At 66.3% G+C, this 20062-nt stretch overlaps 1 protein-coding gene across 1 annotated transcript; it reads right to left on the bottom strand.

The window, feature by feature from the left end:
* Positions 1-3009: 3009 nt before the first annotated feature.
* Positions 3010-12848, bottom strand: FSTL3 (follistatin like 3). Its single transcript, XM_087769226.1, has 5 exons — positions 12741-12848; positions 9743-9928; positions 6615-6830; positions 4636-4863; positions 3010-4520 (listed from the first exon to the last, which is right to left on the bottom strand). The coding sequence occupies exons 1-5, from the start codon at positions 12796-12798 to the stop codon at positions 4468-4470; spliced, it is 741 nt and encodes a 246-aa protein (XP_087625352.1). The 5' UTR covers positions 12799-12848; the 3' UTR covers positions 3010-4467.
* Positions 12849-20062: the final 7214 nt, after the last annotated feature.

Below are 20062 nucleotides of genomic sequence, written 5' to 3'. Positions count from 1 at the left end.
CCGGGGCTGGCAGGGGTCCTGGGGGCAGGGGGGCTGCAGGGAGAGGGGCCGGGGCGTCTTGGCTGTCTGGCAGCGCCCAGGAGGGGAGAAGAGGGCCAGGACTCCCAGGTCCTCCCAGCTCCGGGGGGGTTTGGGAGCTGATGCTCAGGGCTCCTCGACCCAGGGCAGGGCAGGAGGCCGACTCTGGCTCTTGGCAAAGGGGAGGCACATCCCCCCCCAGGCTGCACAAGAAGCCCCAGCACCTCACTCGGCCTCCTGCAGCAGCAGCAGTGTTTGCCTTCCTCAATAAAACCTCGTTCCCAGACCTCTGTCCATTCACCTTCCCCTCTACTCTCCCTGCTCCCCCCTTACGGGGGGCCACAGCCCCCGGCCCTGGGACAGGCAGGAGCCCCAGGGACAGTCACCAGCCCCTGCCCACCCTGATCCTGCCCCAGGGACGTGATGGGGAGACCAAGCCCAAGCCCGAGACCCACCTGGGAGCTGGCACAACCTGGGCGGTTTTTAGCCCTCTCTAATCTCCTGGTGGGCAGCTGAGCCCGGGAGGGCTGATTGGGGCCAATCCTTAACCCCACACTGCCCAGGCGGCTGCTGCCCATCTCAACGGGGGCTGGTTTTTCCCAGTTGTCCCCTCTCCTGTCCTTTTGCTGCCACACTGCAAGCCCTCTCTGGCCGTCCCGCTACTCCCGTTTCCTCTCCGGTCCCCAGCCAGAGCCCCAGCTTGGTGGGGCCTTGGAGGAGCCAGGATCCATATGCAGGCACTGTGCCATCCCACGGAGCATCCCCAGCAGCGCTGGCGATGCCTTCCCGCTGGGGTGGGGCACCCCATCCCATCCCGTCCCGTCCCACACCGCACCCTTCCCACCCCGCTAAGGGACCCCCCAAACGGGGGAACCACAGACAGCTCCTGGGGGCAGATGGGCTCCCAGCCGCCCAGCTGCGCCGGCAGAGCCCGTGGGGATCCCGTCGAGAGCCTCGCCCGCCTCCCCGGCGCGCTCAGGCGTGCAGACGGGCGCTTGCCCTGGAGGGAGCTGGGCGGCTGCGGGTGCAGGGGCCGGGAGCTGCCCACACCAGCTGGGGGGACGTGTGCCGAGCTGCTGCTGGGTCTCAGCTGAGACACGCACACGGCATGTGACTTTGCCCAGCGTCGTGGCTGTCTCAGGGGACAGACCCAGACAGTCCCTGCTCCTGGTGGCATGTTTTATCTGCAAAATGCTGGCACGCCGCGGCCGCGGGGCGCAGCCGCCCTCCCCACCCAGGGGGTCCCACAGGAGGCTGCAGCCGACTACAGCACCCGGCACAGGGCCACCTCACCGCCCTCGGGGGCTCTGCCAGGGAGGATGAAGGCCAGGGCTAGGTCAGCATGCCAGGAGGTCCCCAGAAGGCACCCTCACCTCTGCGGTCCCCATGGTCCCTGTGCTGGGGACTCCAGGGGCTTTGGCTGTCCCTCCCTGTGGTGCACGGCCCCATCCCCTCCGGTCACAATCCTCCGGGGCTTTGCGCGGGGTCAGGGGGACACAGCCATGGGCAGTGGTGGCCTTGGAGACAGCGGGGGACACCCAGCAGAGGACAGACCCCTGCCAGGCTGCCAGCCTCCAAGGAAGCCCCAAATCCCCGTGGGCTCCTGGTGCCAGCGGCGTGGGGCTGACCCCCCCAGGATGCCGGGGCAGGGCTGCCAGCCTTGGTGCTTCTGCGTGCTGCCGGGAAGCCTGGAGAGCCAACGCCTGTCCCAGCTTGTCCCAGACCACCCAAAAACCAGCGGGAAGGAGGTGCCTGACTCACGGCCGTGTTTTGGAAGCTGAAATCTCCCGCTCATCGGCGGGAGCTGACGTCGCCACCGCAGCCTGTGCCCGCGGGCTCGGCGCAGGGCCGCACGCCAGGCGCTTCGGGGGCCAAACCCTCCAGCCGGGGCAGGCAGCGGGAGGTGAGCTGCCTTGGGGAGGAAGGCACTGCGGGCGGGCTGTAGAGAAACCCGGGCCACACACCACCACGTGTGGCAAACGTTGGCGCCAGGGAAAGTCCTGGGCAGCATTTTGGCAGCTCCTTTACACCCATCCCCGAAAGCGGGGGGGGGATGTTGCTGAGCTGGGTGGGTGGCGAGGGGCTGCAGGAGAGCCCCCACCCCAGGCTGAGATGCCGCTGCCCAGCAGCGGTGCCCATCCCAGCTCAGCGCAGCTCTGAGGGGCACGAGACGCCTGGGTTCAAGCCAGGCTGCAGCCTGGGCCGGATTCTGTGCGATGCTCAGCATCCTCCCAGACCACAGGGAGGGCTGAGGGTGCTGGGTGCTGGCCAGGAGCAAAGGTCTTGTTCCCCATCACTGCTTTATGGTGCCTCAGTTTCCCCCGTGTAACCCCCCCGCCAGGTCCGGGGGTGTCGGGGGAGTCTCAGCCTGGCTCTGGGAGCTCCCCGCTGCCATCAGGGCCGTGCCGGAGCCTGTCCCCGCAGCAGGTCCTGAGCTGGGCACAGGCCAGGGAGGGCTCGAGCCTCGCGAGGCTTGGAGGGGCCCGGGGGCTGTGCCGTGCCTGCCCCGGTGCAGGGGACGTGGCCGAGGGGGAACCGGCGGCGGCTCCTGTTGAGCTGGGAGCGCCAAGCCGCAGGCTGCCGCCCGGGCTCCTGCCGCCGGGGAAGCATCGCACATCAGGACCCAATTAACGGCAGGAATTGTTTTGTGAAATACCAAACCCTCATGGCATGGCCTAATATTGGGAACAGATTTATCTGCGCTGCTGGCTGGCGTTTGCTCTTCCTGCTCCCCCCTTTCCTCCCGCTGCAGAGAGCAGCCTCGGCCGGGCTGGAAAAAACCCACCACCAAGTTGAAGCAGATGCAAACTGGGAGCGGGGCCGAGCTCCTCACCTGCTGCCGGGGGCTCTCCCACCCCAGGTGCCCCTGCGTCCCTCTGCCCACGCCTGCCTCAACCCCCGGTGAGGGGCAAGCGGCGACGCTGCAGGCAGCACAGCCCCAGGGGACGCAGCCGCGGCTCCAGAACCTGCTGAACAAAACTGGACCCGCAGCACCGTTTATTCTTTTTTAATTATAATCCAAATTGTAACACAGCCGTAAAATGCCCCTAACAATACGGAATAGGAAATGTATATGTTCCCATAGCGTCTGCCTCAGGAATCAGAACGCAACCATACAAAAATAGAAAATAGGGTATTTTTATATATATATTATATATATATATGATATTTATATAAAGGCAGTAGCTTCTCGGTGTCAGAGATGAAGTGGTATTTACACAGGTGACAACACACAAAACGAGAGAAGTAAAATAAATACAGATGGCGTCGACAGAGCAGGGGGTGCGGGGGGTCGGGGCGGGGGCCAGGCTGCGCAGCCAGGGGAGCGGGGCTGGGGGTCCCCGCGGGGGCGGGCAGGGCCAGCGCCCCTCTCCTGCCCCCCTCCACCCAGCTGTGCTCCCTGCGACCACCCCGGCCCCGCGCCCCACAGCAGCTCTGCAGCGGGGTCAGAAGCCAAGCGCTGTCCCGGGGCACCGCACGGCTGCTTCTCCCAGCGCCGGCCCTGGAAACGCCTCCGGGGGCCCCGGGCCCCCTCTCCCCCAGCAGCCTGGGCTGCTTTCAAAGCGGTTTTGGCACAAGGCAGGGATGAAGGGGGCTCTGGGCGGGTTGGCCCCCGGGCGATGGGCTCTGGGCGGGGGCACCTGCAGCAGCGGTGGGCACCGCAGGCCTCGGCGACGGTCACGTCCCGGTCGGGGCTGCCATGGCCCGCAGTGGGTAGCGCTGCCCGGCCGCCATCGCGCCAGCCCTCCGGGCGCTGGCATCACCTCCGAAGGTGGGGGGGAGCCTGGTCTGAACAGGCCCAGGAAAACCTAAACTAAAATCCGTTTTAACATACACATGCTAAAACTTTAGGAGAAAATAACACACACACACACACACACACACACATATATATTGAGAGATACATATGTATAAAAATATCTATCTGTCTCCAATCTGATGCAGTGCCGTGCTGCCTTTCCTGCCACTGGCAGCTGGGGCTGAGCCCCTCCGGGGAAGGCGAAAGCACAGATTCCCTCTAGACCTCGAGGTCCCGGCCAGAAACGTCAGCACAGTACCAAGAATTCAATCCAAAAATAAATAGGCCCAGGGCTGCCGGCCAAGGACACGTGGGGGGGCCCAAGGCGCGGCAGCACGGACGCCCCCTCAGCGCCGCACCGGCCACGAGGAAGGGCTGTACGAGCGCCGGGAGCGGGCGCTGGCCAGCACCGGGCAGGCGCCGGAGCATCCTCAGGGTGGCTCGGCATCGCTCCGGCCGGCCACGTGGGCTGGGAGCCCCCTCTCCTGCTCCCCGGCCAGCAGGACCGAGAATCAGGCCCCCTGCGACTGCATAACATACACAGGTATAAATAAGGATCTTTTTATCTTAATAAATATCAGGTATATGGTTTGTACAATATACACATAATGCCCCTGTCTCCTGGGTCCAGCCTCGCAGCGAGGGAGGATTCACACGTAGTTCTCTTCAGCGTTGTCCGTCTCTGGGGAGAATTTGGCCGCAGCTGGAAACGGAGCAGCAGAGGGGGAGAAGCGGTGAGAGGGGTGCGAGGGGCGGCCAGACACTGGGGCTCCGAGCCCACTCCCCCCCGCCGCCTGCCCCCGGGACGCCCCGCTCACCTGAGCAGCTCCCGTAGTGGCGCACACCGATGGAGCGGCCGCGGTGGCAGGTGGCCCGCCGGAGGTGGCACGCCGAGGGGTAGGTGACGTTGTTGTTGCCACAGAGAGCGTGGTCCAGGCTGGTGGGCTCGGGGCAGGGAGCCGTCCGGCACATCACGCAGTGGGCGCTGCCCGTCTGGTCCACCACGCAGGTGTGGGTGCCGGGGCACACCACGCTGGAGCAGGACTCTGCGGGGAAGCACACGTGGCTGCGGCTGAGCCTCGCCGGCTGGGGTGAGCTGGGGACGGCCGTCCTCCTCCCACAGCTCCTCCAACCCAGGCGGGCAGCGGGCATCGTCCCAAGGAAGCCCAGGCAGCTCGGGCCCCCTCCCACCTTTAGCTGCCAGGGGCCGGAGGGTCCCAAGCTCCCCCATCGCCACTGCTCCCAAGGACAGGAGCTGGCAGGGGCCGATGTCACAGGTGCAAGGGACCGCATGGCCCCGCAGCCCTTGGGCACGGCCCTGGCCGGAGCCTCGCCACATGGGGAGAGCCGATGTCCGGCTGCAGAGCCTGAGCGCATGGGGCTGAGCCTGGCTTTGGCCAGTGGGACCTGGCTGGGGCAAGCGGCCCCACGCAGGTGCCTTGGCAGGAGGAGCAGCAGCCGCTCCGGCCAGGCTGGCAGCCGCCGCGCTGCACGCCCCGGTGAGAGGCAAAGGGCAGGGTCACCCTGGAACCAGCCCAGCCCTGCGAGTGAGGGCGCGCGGGGGCGGCAGGAGCCTGTGCAGACAGGATCAGGCCCTGCACAGAGCTCTGCCGGGCTGGCGCAGAGCGGGGGGCTCGTGCACCCCCCCATCCCGCAGCAAAACCCCGGGGGTCTGCGCAGCCTGCCAGCCCCACAGCCCCCCTGCCCCGGCACAACCCCGCGGGGGCACGGCGGGACCCGCAGCACTCCCGGACACCGTAAACACTTCGCAACGCCGTCCCTCCGCCTTCCTCTCTTTCCCTGCCGGATTGGAGGGAGATTTGGCATCTGCAACTCCCAGCTCGCAACTCACATTTCTTGCCCCACGTTTCCCTGTGCAGTCCAGAGCTTGACAGGCAAAGCATTTCAGAGAGGAGGGCTGGCAAAAGTAATCATAATAATTCTGACAGTTCTTGGCAGGGCAAGGAGGATTGCTGCTCTCTTAACAAAACAACAAAAAAAGGGGCTTGATATTTGTAAGTGACATTTTACGGACTGCTATTCCTCAGCCAGCGACGAGGCTAAGCCGCCACTGCACTGACAGTCTGCGTCGGCATCGCAGGCGGCTCTGCTGCCTCGTCCCCGCCGGGGTGGCCGGGCCAGGGCCCTGGGCAGCCAGCGGGTGCCAGCCGGGCGGGTGCCAGCTCAGAGCTGCTCCAGCCGGCTGCGGGCAGTGCAGCGAGGGTGATGCCTAGGGATGTGACTCCCCTGCGAGCTGGGGGCCGCTGCTGCCCATCAGCACCGGGCTGGCTGCAGAGCAATGCCCCCTCACCAGGCACAGAGCCCCACGTGCCGCAGGCGAAGCCCTGCGCCAGGGCAGACCTTCCCTCCCCGGCACAGCCAGGGCCAGGCACCGCTTACAAATCCTCCGTGCCGTGCTGGTGGAGCCGCCGGCCTCGGGGGCGACGGGAACAGCCAGCGCTCGGGGCAGGACGGTTCCTCCCCAGGAGACGCTGCCCCCAGGGTGGGGAGAACGGGGGAGACCCGGCTTCCCAGGTGGGAGAGGGGAGGACGTGCCCAGATCTGCTAGCATGACACAGCAGGGTGACCCTTCCTCTCCGCACCAGAGCGGCTCGCAGTGCACCAGGAGAGCCGGTGAGCATGTGGGCCCAGGGACCCACGTTGCCGTTCATCTCTTTCCACGCGGGCGCAGCTCAGACCGGTCCCACGCAGAGCTGGGAGCACAAGAGCCACAGGGGACAGGGACGGGACAGGACGGGGATGGAACAAAACAGGGTGGGGGCACGACCAGACATACTTTTGCATTTGCCCTGGTACATCACTTCGAGGTCGGGGTGGTCTCTGCACTTGGCCGTCAGCAGGTCGCACTCGTCTCGGTAGGTGTAGCCGTCGGAGCCGCAGACCTGCAGCTTGCGGGGCAGGCTGGAGCAATCGGGGGCGCAGGCGCACTGGGGACGCCCGTGCTTCATCTTGCAGACCTTGTCAGGGCCGCACACCACCCCCTCGCAGCTCTCTGGGGAGAGAGAGGAGCAGCACGTGAGGAAGCGGCAACGGCTGCCACCCACAAAGGAAGGATCCATCCTGCCCGGGCTGGCCAGCACCCCGGTCCCACGGCCACGCCGGGTGGCACCGACCAGGATGGGGCCAGCATCAGCCCTCAGGGTCCCAAATCCCTCCCGGGGTCACAACATGCATGCTGACGCCGCGCTGCCCCGAGCAGCATCTGGATCTGCTCAGCTCCGCCAAGGAGCAGGTCGTTGGCTGGAGCTCCGCACGATCATCCAGCACTCGCCCCAGCCCTCCATCAGCACCAGCTAACTCATTTCTATGTATTTATTTTTTGGAAGGAGACATTTCTTTTTCTTGTGCAATGGAAAATCTATCTCCGCAAGGCCCCAGCTCCTCCAGAAGGAACTGGGCTTCGCAAGTTGTCTGGGCAATCAAGAACTCGGCTTCCACCAGACAATACCCAGCCCTGTTTCGCTCCGGGCCTCCGTGACTTGAACACAAGAGCGGGACGCAGTAGCGAGTGCAGATCCCCAGACAGGCGGCTGCTTTGTCCCCTGGGTCGCCTCCCGGCCAGCACGGGGGCCGGGTTCAGAGGGTCCTGCCAGCGCCGCCCCGGGGCCATGCTCACGCTGGCGGGGATGGAGAGGGGCTGCCAGCTCCGACCAGGGGCTCATCCCGGACACCGGTGCCTCTGCGAGGAGAGGCAAAGGGGCCAGCGCCCAGCCCGTGGCGGGGACAGGGGCTTCTGGCTGGGGTGACTGGAAGCTCCTCACTCCCCCAAAGCGCACACACAGCTCTCATCCCAAAGGGACCCTTTGCCCCTTGAGCTCCCCGGGACGCAGGCGATCCTGTGAGTTGGGGGTGCAGGGCTGCCTCTGGATGCAGGGATGCAGCTCCATCAGCAGCACCCATGGGAGGAAAGCTGGGCAGGACCCAGAAACTTCCCGAGACGGGGATTCGCCCCCAAGCAGGAGGGATTCCCGCAGACAGGGCGTGTGCTGGGAGCTGTTGGGAGGTACAGAGGGGGATTTCCCTGCAGGAGACGGGTCACTTTGGGAGACAGCAGCAGGGGGGAAGGAGGAGGAAGGGGAAATTCCCTGGCTGCTTGGCCTGGCTCTCCCCAGGGGAAATTCCCTGGTGGGAGACAGCCAGTTTCCCAGTAGCTGGGGCCTGTCCAAGGGAAGGGGAGAGTGGCAGGCTGAGCCCCAGCAGCATCTCTGCTGAAAGCCACAGGGATGAGACCCCGGGACAGAGAGGCACGACCCGCACCCCAGGGCCGCCGGAGCCAGCGGGACCCTCGCTGCCACCAGCACGGCGGGGTCTGGCCATCCGGACTGTCGCAGCAAGAGAGGGAGGCAGCGGGACCATCCGCCCGTGACCCTGACCCCACAGCCTGGCTCTCCTCCCCTGCGCCGGGTTCCTGGCGGGGGACACCGTGTCCCCAGCAGCTGGAGCCAGGAATTTCACCTCCCCACTGGAGGCCCATTGTGGAGCCCCCGGGGTCCGGCCAGCACCTTCCCGTGGGGCTCGGCCGCCCCGGCTGCTGGCGCAGGGCTGGTGGCTGCAGCCCACTTTATCCTGGAGTAACCTCTCCTGGCCCCGTGAGCCCGGGGAGTGGGAGCACAGCTCAGCTCATCCGCCCTTTTCCAAGGCCTCCAGCTCACTGGAGCCCGGTGGGGAGCAGCACCAGCTCCATCTGGATGGGACAGGCAGGGGCTTTCTGAAGGGTGGGGAGTTGCGGTGTACGTGCCGGCCGGGCTCTCCGGCGGTTTCAGCAAAGGTTCTGCTCCCAGACCCTGATGATCCCCAGGAGCCACAGCCCCCACTACAGTTTGTGGCCACCGGTAGCCCCTCGTGTCCCCCAGCCTCCCCACAGAGGTGAGGGTAGACCCTGGGGACGAGGGCTGCCCGTCCCCACCGTGCTCTGCCCCAGGCACAAGGGGAGCCACACTCCCCGGCCAGCCCCTGGAGAGGGTCCCGGTGCTCCCAGCACCCACCGAGCAGGGCCACCGCCGCAGGGCCAAACCCGTGGTGGGAGATGGGGCAGAAAGCCAGGGCCAGGATCTCACTCAGGCTTCAGCTGGCACCGGGTGCGACCCCGAGCCTCGCCAGCACGGGGTTGAGGAGCAGCCAGGGCGGCGGCGCCAGGGGGTGCAGAGGGGCTGGAAGAAGCGGTTTTGTTAAGAGCCTTTTCCCCCCCCCCCCCTTTAAGCAAATAACAACGTGACCTTCCAAAGACCTGCTCCTGCCTACTGCGGTCAGCAGGTCCTCGAGCATGTTCTCACACGGCCACGCAAGTGCGACTGGGGGATCCGCGCCTCTGGTGCGCGCCAAAACATCTGGCGGGGCTGGAACTCACAGCTGGAGAGTTTCCACTTCTGGAACTGCCCGTTACATAAAGCCATTTCACACACACGCTGGGAGGAGGCAGGGGGAGCAGAGGGGAAGAAATAGATCTTTTTTCCTTAAAAAAAGCTGAAGACGTTTCCCTCTGAGCAGATCTGCCAAGGGCAGGGGTGGGAGGCCCCAGCCCCAGCCGAGTTAACCTGGGAACAGGGAGCCCCAGCTTGCCTCCTTGCACTCGGGCTTGCCCAGCCACAACCCAGGTCACACATCCCGCTCCACAGAGTAGGATACAAAAATACACACAAAGTGAGAGCTGCCAGGGGACAGAGGCTGTTCCACGAGCCCCGGCCCCATGGCAGCATCCATCCCGGAGCAGCAGCAGCACAGGGTCGGCGGTCCCTGGGGTCCCTGTGCCGTCCCAGACGGCCCAGGAGGCACTGAAGAGCCCTGCCTGGTGAGGGGCAGCCCAGTCCCATTGCTGCCGCTTCACCCGGAGCTGTGGGCTCCGAGCATCCTCCCCGAGGAGAGCTCAGCCCTGCCACAGCCCGCTCGCCCCACAGCCGTGCTCACCTTTGCAGGGGTGGCAGGTCACCAGCCCCAGGAAGCCCAGCAGACTGATCTTGTTGCCTGGGTAGGTGTAATTAGACCAAGCCACATCCACGTTGCCGTTGGCACAGCATTCCTCCCACGTCACGCCCGTCTTCAGGATCATGGTGCACTTGGCCTCCTTCCCCTGCTGCAGCCAGCAGATCCCACCTGCAGAGAGGGCAGAGGGTGAGGGTCCTGCTGCGCTGTGCCACTGTGTGAAGGGCAGCAAGACCCTGGCCGTGGCCAGGCCACCGTGGGGCAGAGGCGTGGGAACTGCACCGGTGCCCGGGAAGGGTCAGCATGGGACAAGTTGGGGAACCTAAAGAGGCTCCGCGCTGGCTCCCACCTCTCCGGTGGCACAAGGGCTGTCCCGGCACAGGCATCCCCGTGGGCCCCTGGCACAGTGTGGCAGCTCTGTGCCCGCGCTGCCGCCTCAGCGCCCCAGGGTTCCAGCAGCCCGGCTCCTCTGGCAACAGGCTTCAAACCCAGCACTGGGACCGCAGAGGCGCATCAGTTATCCCAGCATGAGCAACTGATGCTCTGGGAGATGCCCAGCCAGCAAGCCAGGATGCGGGCTTGCAGCTTACCCCCTTGCCCTGCCCTCCCTGCCTGCATCGCTGCCTAACTCCTGCCTGACCCCACAGAGGGGAGGCTCCAGCCCCCACCACCTCCCCACAGGGACACCCAAAGCGGGACTGACGGGCGCCCGTGCTGCGAGGGCTGGGTCCCCAGTGTGCGCCAGTGGCCCCGCGGAGGGATGGGGACCGTCCCTGCGGCACGGGGGCCCGACGCCCACGGCCTTTGCGAGGAGCAGCCGAGCCACCGGCTGGAGAACAGGGCACTTGACACAGCCCTTGGGACGGGGCCAGCCCAGCGGCATCGGATCCCTCTGAGTCAAAAGCCTGTTTGTTCCTTAACCCCACGAGCAAATCAGTTATATTTTTTTTTTGTGAGTGATTCCTTTGCAATTTCCGCCTCTGCAAACCAGCCTCTTCTGACGCTTATTTGGGTTTATGCTCTCATTAGCTGCATTTGAGGTTTGTTAAACGGCTAAAGATGTGAGGGAGGGATGGGGGAAGGGACGGATCCTGCCAGTGCCGGGCTGCAGTCGCTCCCCTCCAAAGCAGGGATTCACCCTGCTCCAAAGCAGAGTCTGCACCTGCCTCGGACCCCAGATGTGTGTCATCGTCCCCCCCACACACCCGATTTTGGTTTGGCTGCAGCCAGCAGCAGCTCTGCAGGGCGGTCGTGAACGGACCAAACCCTTGGGCTGCAGGAACCAGCAGCCTGGACACCTCGAAGCACCAGCCAGGCCAACACACCTCTGCCATTGGTGGGTTTATCCCCCCGTGGATTTGTCTAATTGCTCTTTCAAGCCCATTTTTCTTTTACAACACCCTGTGACGCCAATTCCCCCACAGCACCAAGCTCCCTGGGAGCCACGTGCTGGCTTTAGACCGTGCTTGCCCCGCAACCCACTGCCCATGGGCACAGCCACGCGCAGAGCGATCCCACCCGCAACGGGACAGATCCACGCACCCACTGCCCACGCGTCCAGCCTGGGGCGCCCCCCTGGCCAGCGGCAGTGGGCCACCCGCCGCCCCCCGAGCCACGCCAGGGCGCAGGGACCCTGCCAAGGGATGTGCCTCAGGCACGGGGGACGGAGCCCACCCGCCCTGCGAGCGGACCCAGGCGGCTGCGGGCCGAAGGCGGCCAGCGTGGGGCTCTCAGGACACCCCATCCTCGGCGCCTCAGCTGCGAGGGTGCAGCACTCCCACGCTCAGCGTGGCTGGAGGACCCAGGCTCTGGCCAGGGGGGACACAGCGTGTCCCTGCCCGGGGCCTTCCAGTGCTTGTACTCAACCCTGCAAAGCAGCAAGCAGAAATCCCGTGGGCTGGGACGATGTCAAACTCGATCCCGGGGGCTGCAGCAGCACAAGGGGCCTCACAGGAGCCTCCCCCGTCCTTCGGGGCATCCTGACCTGCCGCTATCCGGGGAGCGCAGTGCCTGCCCACACTGGCAGGGAGACGAATGGGACCCTGCGAGGGGGAAGATGGAAACTCCAGTGCCGCTGCAGGAAAGCCGATGCTGGCAGTAGCAGCCACAGCTCCGCAGCGCTGGGAAGGGCTGCTGGAGCCGCAGACCGGTGTCCTGGCCGGCCTGGGTGCCGGCATGGCTTCCCTGCGAGGGAACAGCTACCAAAGAGCCCAGACGCCTCCCAGGCGCCCACGAGCGCTGCCAGCACCGTCAGCCGAACCGGGAGGGGTTCGAGCTGCAAACTCCACACCCAAATCACAAACCGGCCGCCGTTCCCCGTTCTTCCGACCCGGGTCACAACGCGCCGGAGCGCAGCTCTCCTGCCCCAGCCTGGGGAGAGGGACCCCCTCTCAAGCAGCCGCCCCGGGAGCGATGCAGGGCGGCTGGCAGGGCTGGCCAGGCTGTTGCCCCGGTGGCCGCCATCCCAGGGCACACAGGGGTGCGGGATGCCGGGGTCGGGCACCGGCGCTGCCGCGGTACGGGACGTGGCAGCGGGGCCATGCGGGACCCCGGGCACCGGCTCCCGCTGTGGCAGCCCCGGGGCCGAGCCCGACGGAGGCGGCCGCCTGCGGGGAGGGACAGCGGGGCGCGGGGGCCACCTGAGCGGCACTGCCGGGCACCGGGCACCGCTCCGCCGCCGCCCGGCACCCCAGCGCCTCCCGGTAACACGGGGTTCTGCCGCCGAGAGCCCAGCTCCGCAGCCCGCACCCAGCCGAGGCGGCGGCTGCCGGGAGGGGCGGGGGGGGACAGCGGCAGCCGGGGCGGGGGGGGGGGGGGGCGCAGCCCGGTAACGGCGCCGGGACCCCGGCCCCAAGCACCTGCCGGCGGGGAGCGGCGGCACCGACGGCCCGGGGCGGCGGACGGAGCGGGCGGGCGGCCCCGGCGCCCCCGCCGCGGCCCCCCCCCCCCGCCGGGACCCCCCGCCGCCCCGGGCGGCACTTACCGTGCGCGGCGGCGGGGCTGCAGAGGGCGAGCAGGCAGAGCGCCAGCCGCAGCGGCATGGCCGGGCCGGGACGGGGCCGGGACGCTCCGGCGACCTGTTGCCTGTGAGGCGGCGGCGGGGCCGGCGGCGCTATAAAGCGGCGGGGCGGCGTGAATCACCGGGCGGGGCGGCGGCGGGGGGGCCGCGGCCGGGGGCGGGGGCAGCGGGCGGGGGCGGCAGCTGGGGGGCGAGGGGGTGGGTGCTGAGAGGTGGGGGTGAGGGGGGAAATTTTGGGGGCGGGGGTGTCGGTGGGAGCGGGGGGGGGGGCAGCGAGGGTCTGGTCGGCACCGCCTGCGGGGGCCGGGTGGGCGGGGGGGGGGGTGCCGGGGCGGGGATGCGTCCGGCTGTCCTCCAGACCGAGCAGGGGGCCGGCACCCCGCGGCCGGGCCGCGCCGGGATGGAGGTGGGGAGGTTTGGGGGTGACCCCCGTGCTGGGGTGCGGTGGCGGAGCCCCGCAGCGGAGCGAGGGCCGGGGCAGAGGGCGCGGAGACGCGTCCTGGGAGCCCCCGAGGTGCAGGGTCCGCTGGGGCCTGGGTGCCGCCCTGAGCAGCCCCCCTGCCCGACCCTGTCCCTCCCGCACGCCACTCCTTCCCCACGAACCCATCCTCGCATGAACCCTCTGTCTGCCTCCTCCCACCCTCCTCCTCCTCCCCACAGCAGCCCCGGCCGGCAGCGGAGTTACGGTAAGGTCTGTGTCATGTGGCTCCCTTCATCTCCGCTCCCTAAACCCCAGCGCAGCTCCGCTGGCAGCCCAGCATCACCCACACTGCGCCGGTAGGGAAACTGAGGCATCGCTGGGTCCCGCTGCCACGAGCCCCATGAGCCCTCGCCTGGGGAAGCTGTGCAAGGGGAGGGGGGGAAGGAGAAGAGCCAGGGGGACGTCACCCCCATGACACACACTGTCACCGTCCTACCCACCGGTCCCCATCGCCGCCAGGGCCGCTCCATCCCAGCTCCCGAACGCGTGCCGGACCCTGCACAGCCCGGCCTGGGCTCTGCCTGCGCTGCCAGGCTTCGGGGGGTTCCCGTCAGGACGGGGGCAGGCAGGGGGGCTGCGGACTGCGGGGAGCCCAGGCCGAGGCGGGTCTGGCTCCCTGACATCACCTGGCCTCGCTCCCTCTCAGTGCCAGCACACAGAGATCGCCCACCCGTCTGCAAGGGGGTCGGGGCACAGTCAGGGCCCCCCATCTGCCACCCTGCTCCCCGGGCAGACACGGGGCTCTCTGCCTGTCCCCGCTCCTCCTGCTGCAGCCCAGGGCCCTTCTCCAGCCCCATGAACTTGTGTGTCGGTCTCCCGGCTGTGCAGCTGAGGAACGTTTTACCCTTTGCACTGGCCTCAGCTGAGGTCATGTTTTCGGCAGAACTGCGCTGGGCTCTTTCAGGAGAGCGGCCCCGGCCGGAGCGCCCGGGGGACCTTGCACCACCCCTCTGGCCCGGCAGCAGCCTCCTCGCTCCGAGCCGGTGCCAGCACAGCATGAGCAGCTCGGTTTGGGGCGGGATGGGGCTGGATGCAGCCTTGGTCTGGTGAGGCACGGAGCAGCCCGGGTCCCATGACCGGGGGGGAGCAGGGTGCGATGCCAGCAGCCAGCGCAGGCAGAGCGGTTGTGTCCGCTGGCACCACCACGACCCCGTCCCTCTCGTCCCAGGGAAGGGCAGTGGGCTGGCCCTCCACCGAGGCGGATCTTCCCCCTCTTCTCCCCATATGGCCCCTTGCACCCCCAGGGAGGGGACAGGAAAGGGGAGGGCTGGGATTTTACCCCAGGTGGCATTGGTGTAAACTGCAGGGCTTTGGTGGAGGAGCCCTCGGGCCCTGCAGTGCCAGGGTACCTCTGGACAGCGAGTGTAGGGGGCAGGGAGCCCCGCGGCGAGGGACAGCCAAGGGTCTGCTGTCCTGGGGAGGAAGGACAGAGCCAGCAGCCCCTGGCTGTGCAGGCTCCTGGTGTGCTGCTGGCCCGGGGCTGAGCAGCGCTGCTCCCTTCCCTGTCCCCGTCCCCATTCCTGGCCGGCGTGACCCCTGGCTCGCTCTGCCGGCCTCGGAGCAATTGCCCATGTAAGGGCAGAGGGCTGGGGAGCCAAATTCCCGAGCTGGATTTCAATGAGCGAGCGGGTGGTGATGCACTCACTCACATGCTCCAGGATGCAAGAGGAGCTTGCAGAGGCCAGGAAGGGATTTTCCCTGGCTGCGAGCAGCGTTGCACAACCGGCCGGCTCTGGCAGGGAAGGGGTCGGACCTCGCTCCAGAGCGGCAGGCGCTGCCGCATCTGGAAGGGAGCAGCCGGGCTCCCGCTCCGCCTGACGTGGGGCAGGAGGAGCCTGGAGGCCGGGAGGGAAGCGGGTTGGGCTCCTTCCCCTGAGCGGGAGTAACTCGGCGCTGCCTCTAGAAGGCCTGCCGGTGCCCAGGGGCTCGGAGCCCCACCGAGGCCATCCTGCTCCCAGCAAAGCCGTGCCAGGGGCTCCGCTTGCCCCCTGCCCTGCCTTTGGCCTCGGCAGCCCTGGGAAGCGCCATCCTGCCATGGGCAGGGAAGTGACTTGCCCGCGGTCACGCCTCAGGCGGGGGCCAAGGCTGGTTCTCAAGCAATGCTGGGAGCAAAACTCCACCGACCAGTCTGGCCCATGTGGGGCGATGCTGCCTCCCCACTCCCCTCCACTCCCACGAACTGCCTGGGCAGCAACCGAGCCCCAGCAGCACCCGCAGAGCCAGCGGGGAGAGAAGCCAGGCTGGGAACCACGGAGAAACCAGCCCTGCCACGGCAGCGGCACCCAAGGAGAATCAAAGGAGTCCATGGGCCGGGCAGGGGGCTGGGGGCGGCGGGAGGAGCCGGAGCGGGGACAAAGGAGCTCTTTGCAGCCACAGTGAATGGCAGCTTCACATCTGACCTTTCCGTCTGGGTGCTGGTATTGTGCTGGGTTGGGCAGCTTCCCCCTACGGTTCGGACTGCAGCAAGATTTCAGGCTGAGGTTCAAGAGCCAAGCATCCTCCCCCCCAAAACCCTGGCGGCTCCCTTCTCCTCCTGAACTGCTGGGCTCCTTTAAGGAGGGAATCTCGCCTCTCTCATCAGTTCAGGCTAATTAAACCCTGCTAAACCAATTAGAGCTGCAATTTGCAACAAGACATTCAATTGAGAAGTGTTTCTCAGAACCCAGGGTCAAGGCACAGGCAAAAGAGCAGAGGTTTCATATTGATGGCGTGGATCCGCTGGCAGGCATTGGGCAGGTCCCTGGATGTCTTTTGGTCGCCGTTTGCCCGTTGGAGCGAAGTGATCCTGGCCCTGTTACATTCCCCATCGCAGTGGGACTCCCAGGTTTCTTCCACGCAAGCAGAGATGCTGCCAAACGCCCCAGCAGCGCCCCTGGGGAGCGGGGCTGCCGGCCGGGGGTCCCTGCCGCCCAAGGCACTGCCCGAGTTCAGGCGTAGCATGGGGCCACGGAACCCAGAAACCCCCGGGGATGGGACCTGCGCTCTGTGCAGCGGGGCCAGCTCGTTATCTGCTGAGGGTTGGCACCAAAGGGCAGTGAGAACCCAGTGAGCAGGTGAAGCTCAGCCCGAGCCGCAGTGTCGCCCTCCACGAGCATCCCTCAGAGCACGCGGCGAGTCGCCGGTGTGAGCTGTGAGCTGAAGGCACAGCCCCGGTGCTGGGGGCAGCACTGGCTCCGCAGCCCAGCAGCACATGGCCCCTTCACCCTGGTGGGGAGCTGCCCCTCGACGTGCGGGGCTGCTGCCGGCGGCTCTGACCCCAGAGCTGGATTTTCTCCGCCGTGCCCGCACGGCTCCAGCCGAGTAAATGAGAGATGCTTATGGCTCATGGCTGCATCACCAGCGTTGGGGAGAGAGTGGCGGAGCGGCACGATCCGCACCTCGATGGCCCAGCCAGCCACACTCCACCCCCAGCGCTGACACGTAGCTTCGCCCCGTGCCCTGGGGCGGCAGCGTCACCGCTCCATGCCTCAGTTTCCCCATCTGCTGTGGCGAGATAATGCTCCTCTGCTTGATCCTTCACTATCTCACAGGAAGGTTGCAGGGATTAGTTAGCTAATGTTTGCAAGGAGCTTTGAAGATGAAAAGCCGTGAACAAATGCCAAGAAGTGCTGAGCTGGATTCTCCTCGCCGAGTAATCGTTTCATGTTCCTGGGGCACTTCCACTTCTGCAGATGAAGGAGGGCAGGGCGGGAGAGCTTGCGTGTGGGGAGGGCAGGGGGGCGGGAGGCTTGCATGTCTTCCCAAGACCTGCCCCTCCAAATCTGATCACCCGGCCTGTTTGACTCCTGATCAAACTGAGATCCCTCCCACCAAAGCCTTTCTGCCACCCCAGCTGCACCCTGCGAACGCCCAGACTGAGGAGTGGGCTGCGGGACTTGCGAGACGGCTTCTTGCAGCGTGCCGTTCCCCTCGTGGCTTTGGCCCCTCACGCAGCATCAACCGGGCAGTTAATTAGCACACCCTTTACCTCCGCTTCCAGGCTGCCGGCAGGAAAGAGCTTAAACAACACAGCACCCGCTGCCCCCCTGCAGCCCCCGCAGCCTGACTCCCTGCCATTTGCTGGTGATCCCCGTGCCAGTTTTCAGTGTATTGTAAAAGTCCTCATATCTCCGGCAATTGGATTCGGGTATTATATAATTATTCGGGTAAGATTTCACAAGGCACCGTGTCAAAGGCTTAATTAAAGCCCAGATCTCTTCTGCTGCCCGCGCCCCCCCCCGCACGCCCAGCCAGTGAGTCCATCAGGGCGGCTCTCAGCTCTCTGGTTTTGGCCTTGCTGCTGCCGCTGCTCGGGGCCCTCTCCCCCTCCGCGCCTCTCCCTTGGGGTGGTGGGTCCTGGCCGGGCCTCGGGGGCTGTCGGGGACAGACCCAGGCCCCTTCCTGCTGCTGGCACCCGGCATCGCCCTGTGCACTGCAGGGCCCAGAGCTGCAGGAACCATCATCCCAGGGCGGGTTTGCTCCCTCTCCCCTCCTCAGCACCGTCCTCCCGCTCTCCAGGGCTTCAGCTGCCCCCTGCAAGAGCCGCACTTGCCCGATGCCTCTTCCCTTCCAAGCATCTTCGGTTCTGGTGTCCCCAGCTCTGCCCCGTGTTGGATGGAAGATGCTCTGGGCTCTGTCTTTGCTGGGCAAATGCTGGTGCATGGAGCCAGAAGGTGCAAGCAGCGTGGAGCGGAGATCAGGAAGGCTGGGATGAGGGAAAGCAGCAGCCGGAGCCAGGAGGCAGCAGGGATGTCCCTTCCCGTCCCGTCCCATCCTGTCCCATCCCACAGGACCCTGCTGCCCAGCCCAGGAGAAGGAGGCGGGTCTGACAAAGCGCGTTTCCCCTCTCAGTGAAAGAACAGATGTCTCTTGTCTATGGCCTGCAGTTGGCTCTGGTTTTCATCTCTCCTGTCTGTGCACACACAGATTTATAGCCGCCTTAATGAGTTCCTTACGGAATGATCTTGTTGCCCACATGGCTGGCTGAGCCTCACAGGGGGAGCCGGGGTGAGGGGTGGGCAGGGCTCCACCATGGCCGGTGAGGCTCATGTCGGCAGCCCCGAACGCCTGCACAAGCCACAGGTCACCTGCCGGGGTCCGGCCCGAGCCAGGCGCACTGCGAGCAGAGCGGGAAGATGCTGGCTGCACCCAGGCCATGGCTCTGTCCGGGGAGGAAGGAGAGTGGGCTTCCCTGCTGCTGCTCAGCCCCGCTCAGCCCCGCTCAGCCCTGCGCTGCTGCCAGGGCCAGTCCCCACCGCACTAAGTGCTTCCAAGCCGGGAACACCTTCACGAGGAAGGTGATGCAGGAAAACGACCCACATACACGCATGCAGAGGGAAGAGCGGTGGTGCACCTCCATCCTCCAGGAGCTGAAGGTGGTGCAAGGACAAGCTGTGAGCAAATTGGGTCCTTCATCCCACAGGGCAGAGGACGGTGCTGCTTCAAGCGTCCGCGGGGAAGCGGCTGCAGGAATCACCTCTGTGCCCGGCGCCTCGCTGGGAGCAGCTGGTCATCCCCCGCTCAGCCGTGCTTTCGGTAACCGTCCCTGCAGGAGCTGCAGCGGCTGCCGGGTCTCCGGGCTCGTGTGGCTGGGCTCCACCATGCGTGACACACTTCTCTGAGTAACTTTCACGGGCACGCCATGTAAACAAGCCGTGAGTCAGCGGCCGGGCCAGCCGTGCGGTTTCCCCAGTGTAAATGCTTCCTCTGCCGCGGTGGAAGGAAGGACCAAACCAAGCCTCGAGGGAAGAGCTGGCAGCGCCGTAAAACGTAATGAAATCGTGTGGGGCTGAACTGGGTCCAGAGGAGCTGGAGTCAGTAAAACCTCCTGGGTCATTACAGCCTCTCTGGCTCCTCGGAGAGGCCGTGGGGAGGTGCTGCTGGCGGAGGCAGAGCAGCGCCAGGAAGGGCAGCGTCTGCCCCGCTGATCTTTGGTCCGGGAGCAACGTGCTGGTTATCCGGATGGGAGAGCCGGGCTGCTGGTCACCCTCCTCCAATACCGGCCAGGTGGAGGATGCAGACTCAGCCGGCACCTAAGCACTTTTCTTCCACCTTCCTGCCCAGGGGATCTTCTCCAGAGTGCTCCTGGAGCCCCACGCCAGCATAACCCAGCGCTCATCATGGACAGAGCTTGGCTCGGGAAGGGGTGGGAGATGCTGGCCTCGTTCTGCCCATTGACCCCATCACCAGATGCAGCCCCTGCAGCCACATCCCGCTGTCAGTCCGACGGACGAGGGCGCAGGGGCTGACGGACACCAGAGCACAGGCCCAGGGCTCCCGCAGGAGGCTGGGGCAGCGCTGCCCAGGATGAGGGCAGCGCATTTGGGAAAGCAAAGGCAAGTGGCTATCCTGCACAGCACGGCGCAGGCTGCGTGGTGAGCGAGGGCTGATCGAAACCCTCCTGCGAAGGGCCCAGCCATCCGACAGCCACTGGAGGGGCTGATCCTGCACAGGTCCCGCGGATGCCAGGGGGCTGACACCGTTCCCACAGTCTGACCTCGCAGCAGCGGCCCTCGCCGGGAGAAGGAGATTTCTGCTACAAGCTGCGATGACGACAGCCACTGGGGCCGAGGCTGAGCCGAGCCGGGCTGGGGCATCCGGGCCCCGCCAGCCTGGCGGCCCCGCAGGACCCCGGTCCCTGGCCCTTGGCAGCCGGAGGTTCGTCCAGCGAAGGGCAGAGCTGCCACAGGGCATGTCCCCCCGCGGAACCCCCATCCGCCCCACAGCCCTCATCAGAGGAGAAGCTTGATTGCTTACATAGCCCAGCCTTGCAGTTAGTAGAAAAACAAAACATGTTTTTCACATTAAAATTTCCCTTGAAAAACAA

Source organism: Nipponia nippon, unplaced genomic scaffold (assembly GCF_047370975.1).
Source record: "Nipponia nippon isolate SJK-2023a ecotype South Korea unplaced genomic scaffold, ASM4737097v1 scaffold_31, whole genome shotgun sequence".
Lineage (NCBI taxonomy): Eukaryota > Metazoa > Chordata > Aves > Pelecaniformes > Threskiornithidae > Nipponia > Nipponia nippon.
Note: the sequence above shows the minus strand (reverse complement) of the source record. Positions and strands in the feature narration are given on the sequence as shown.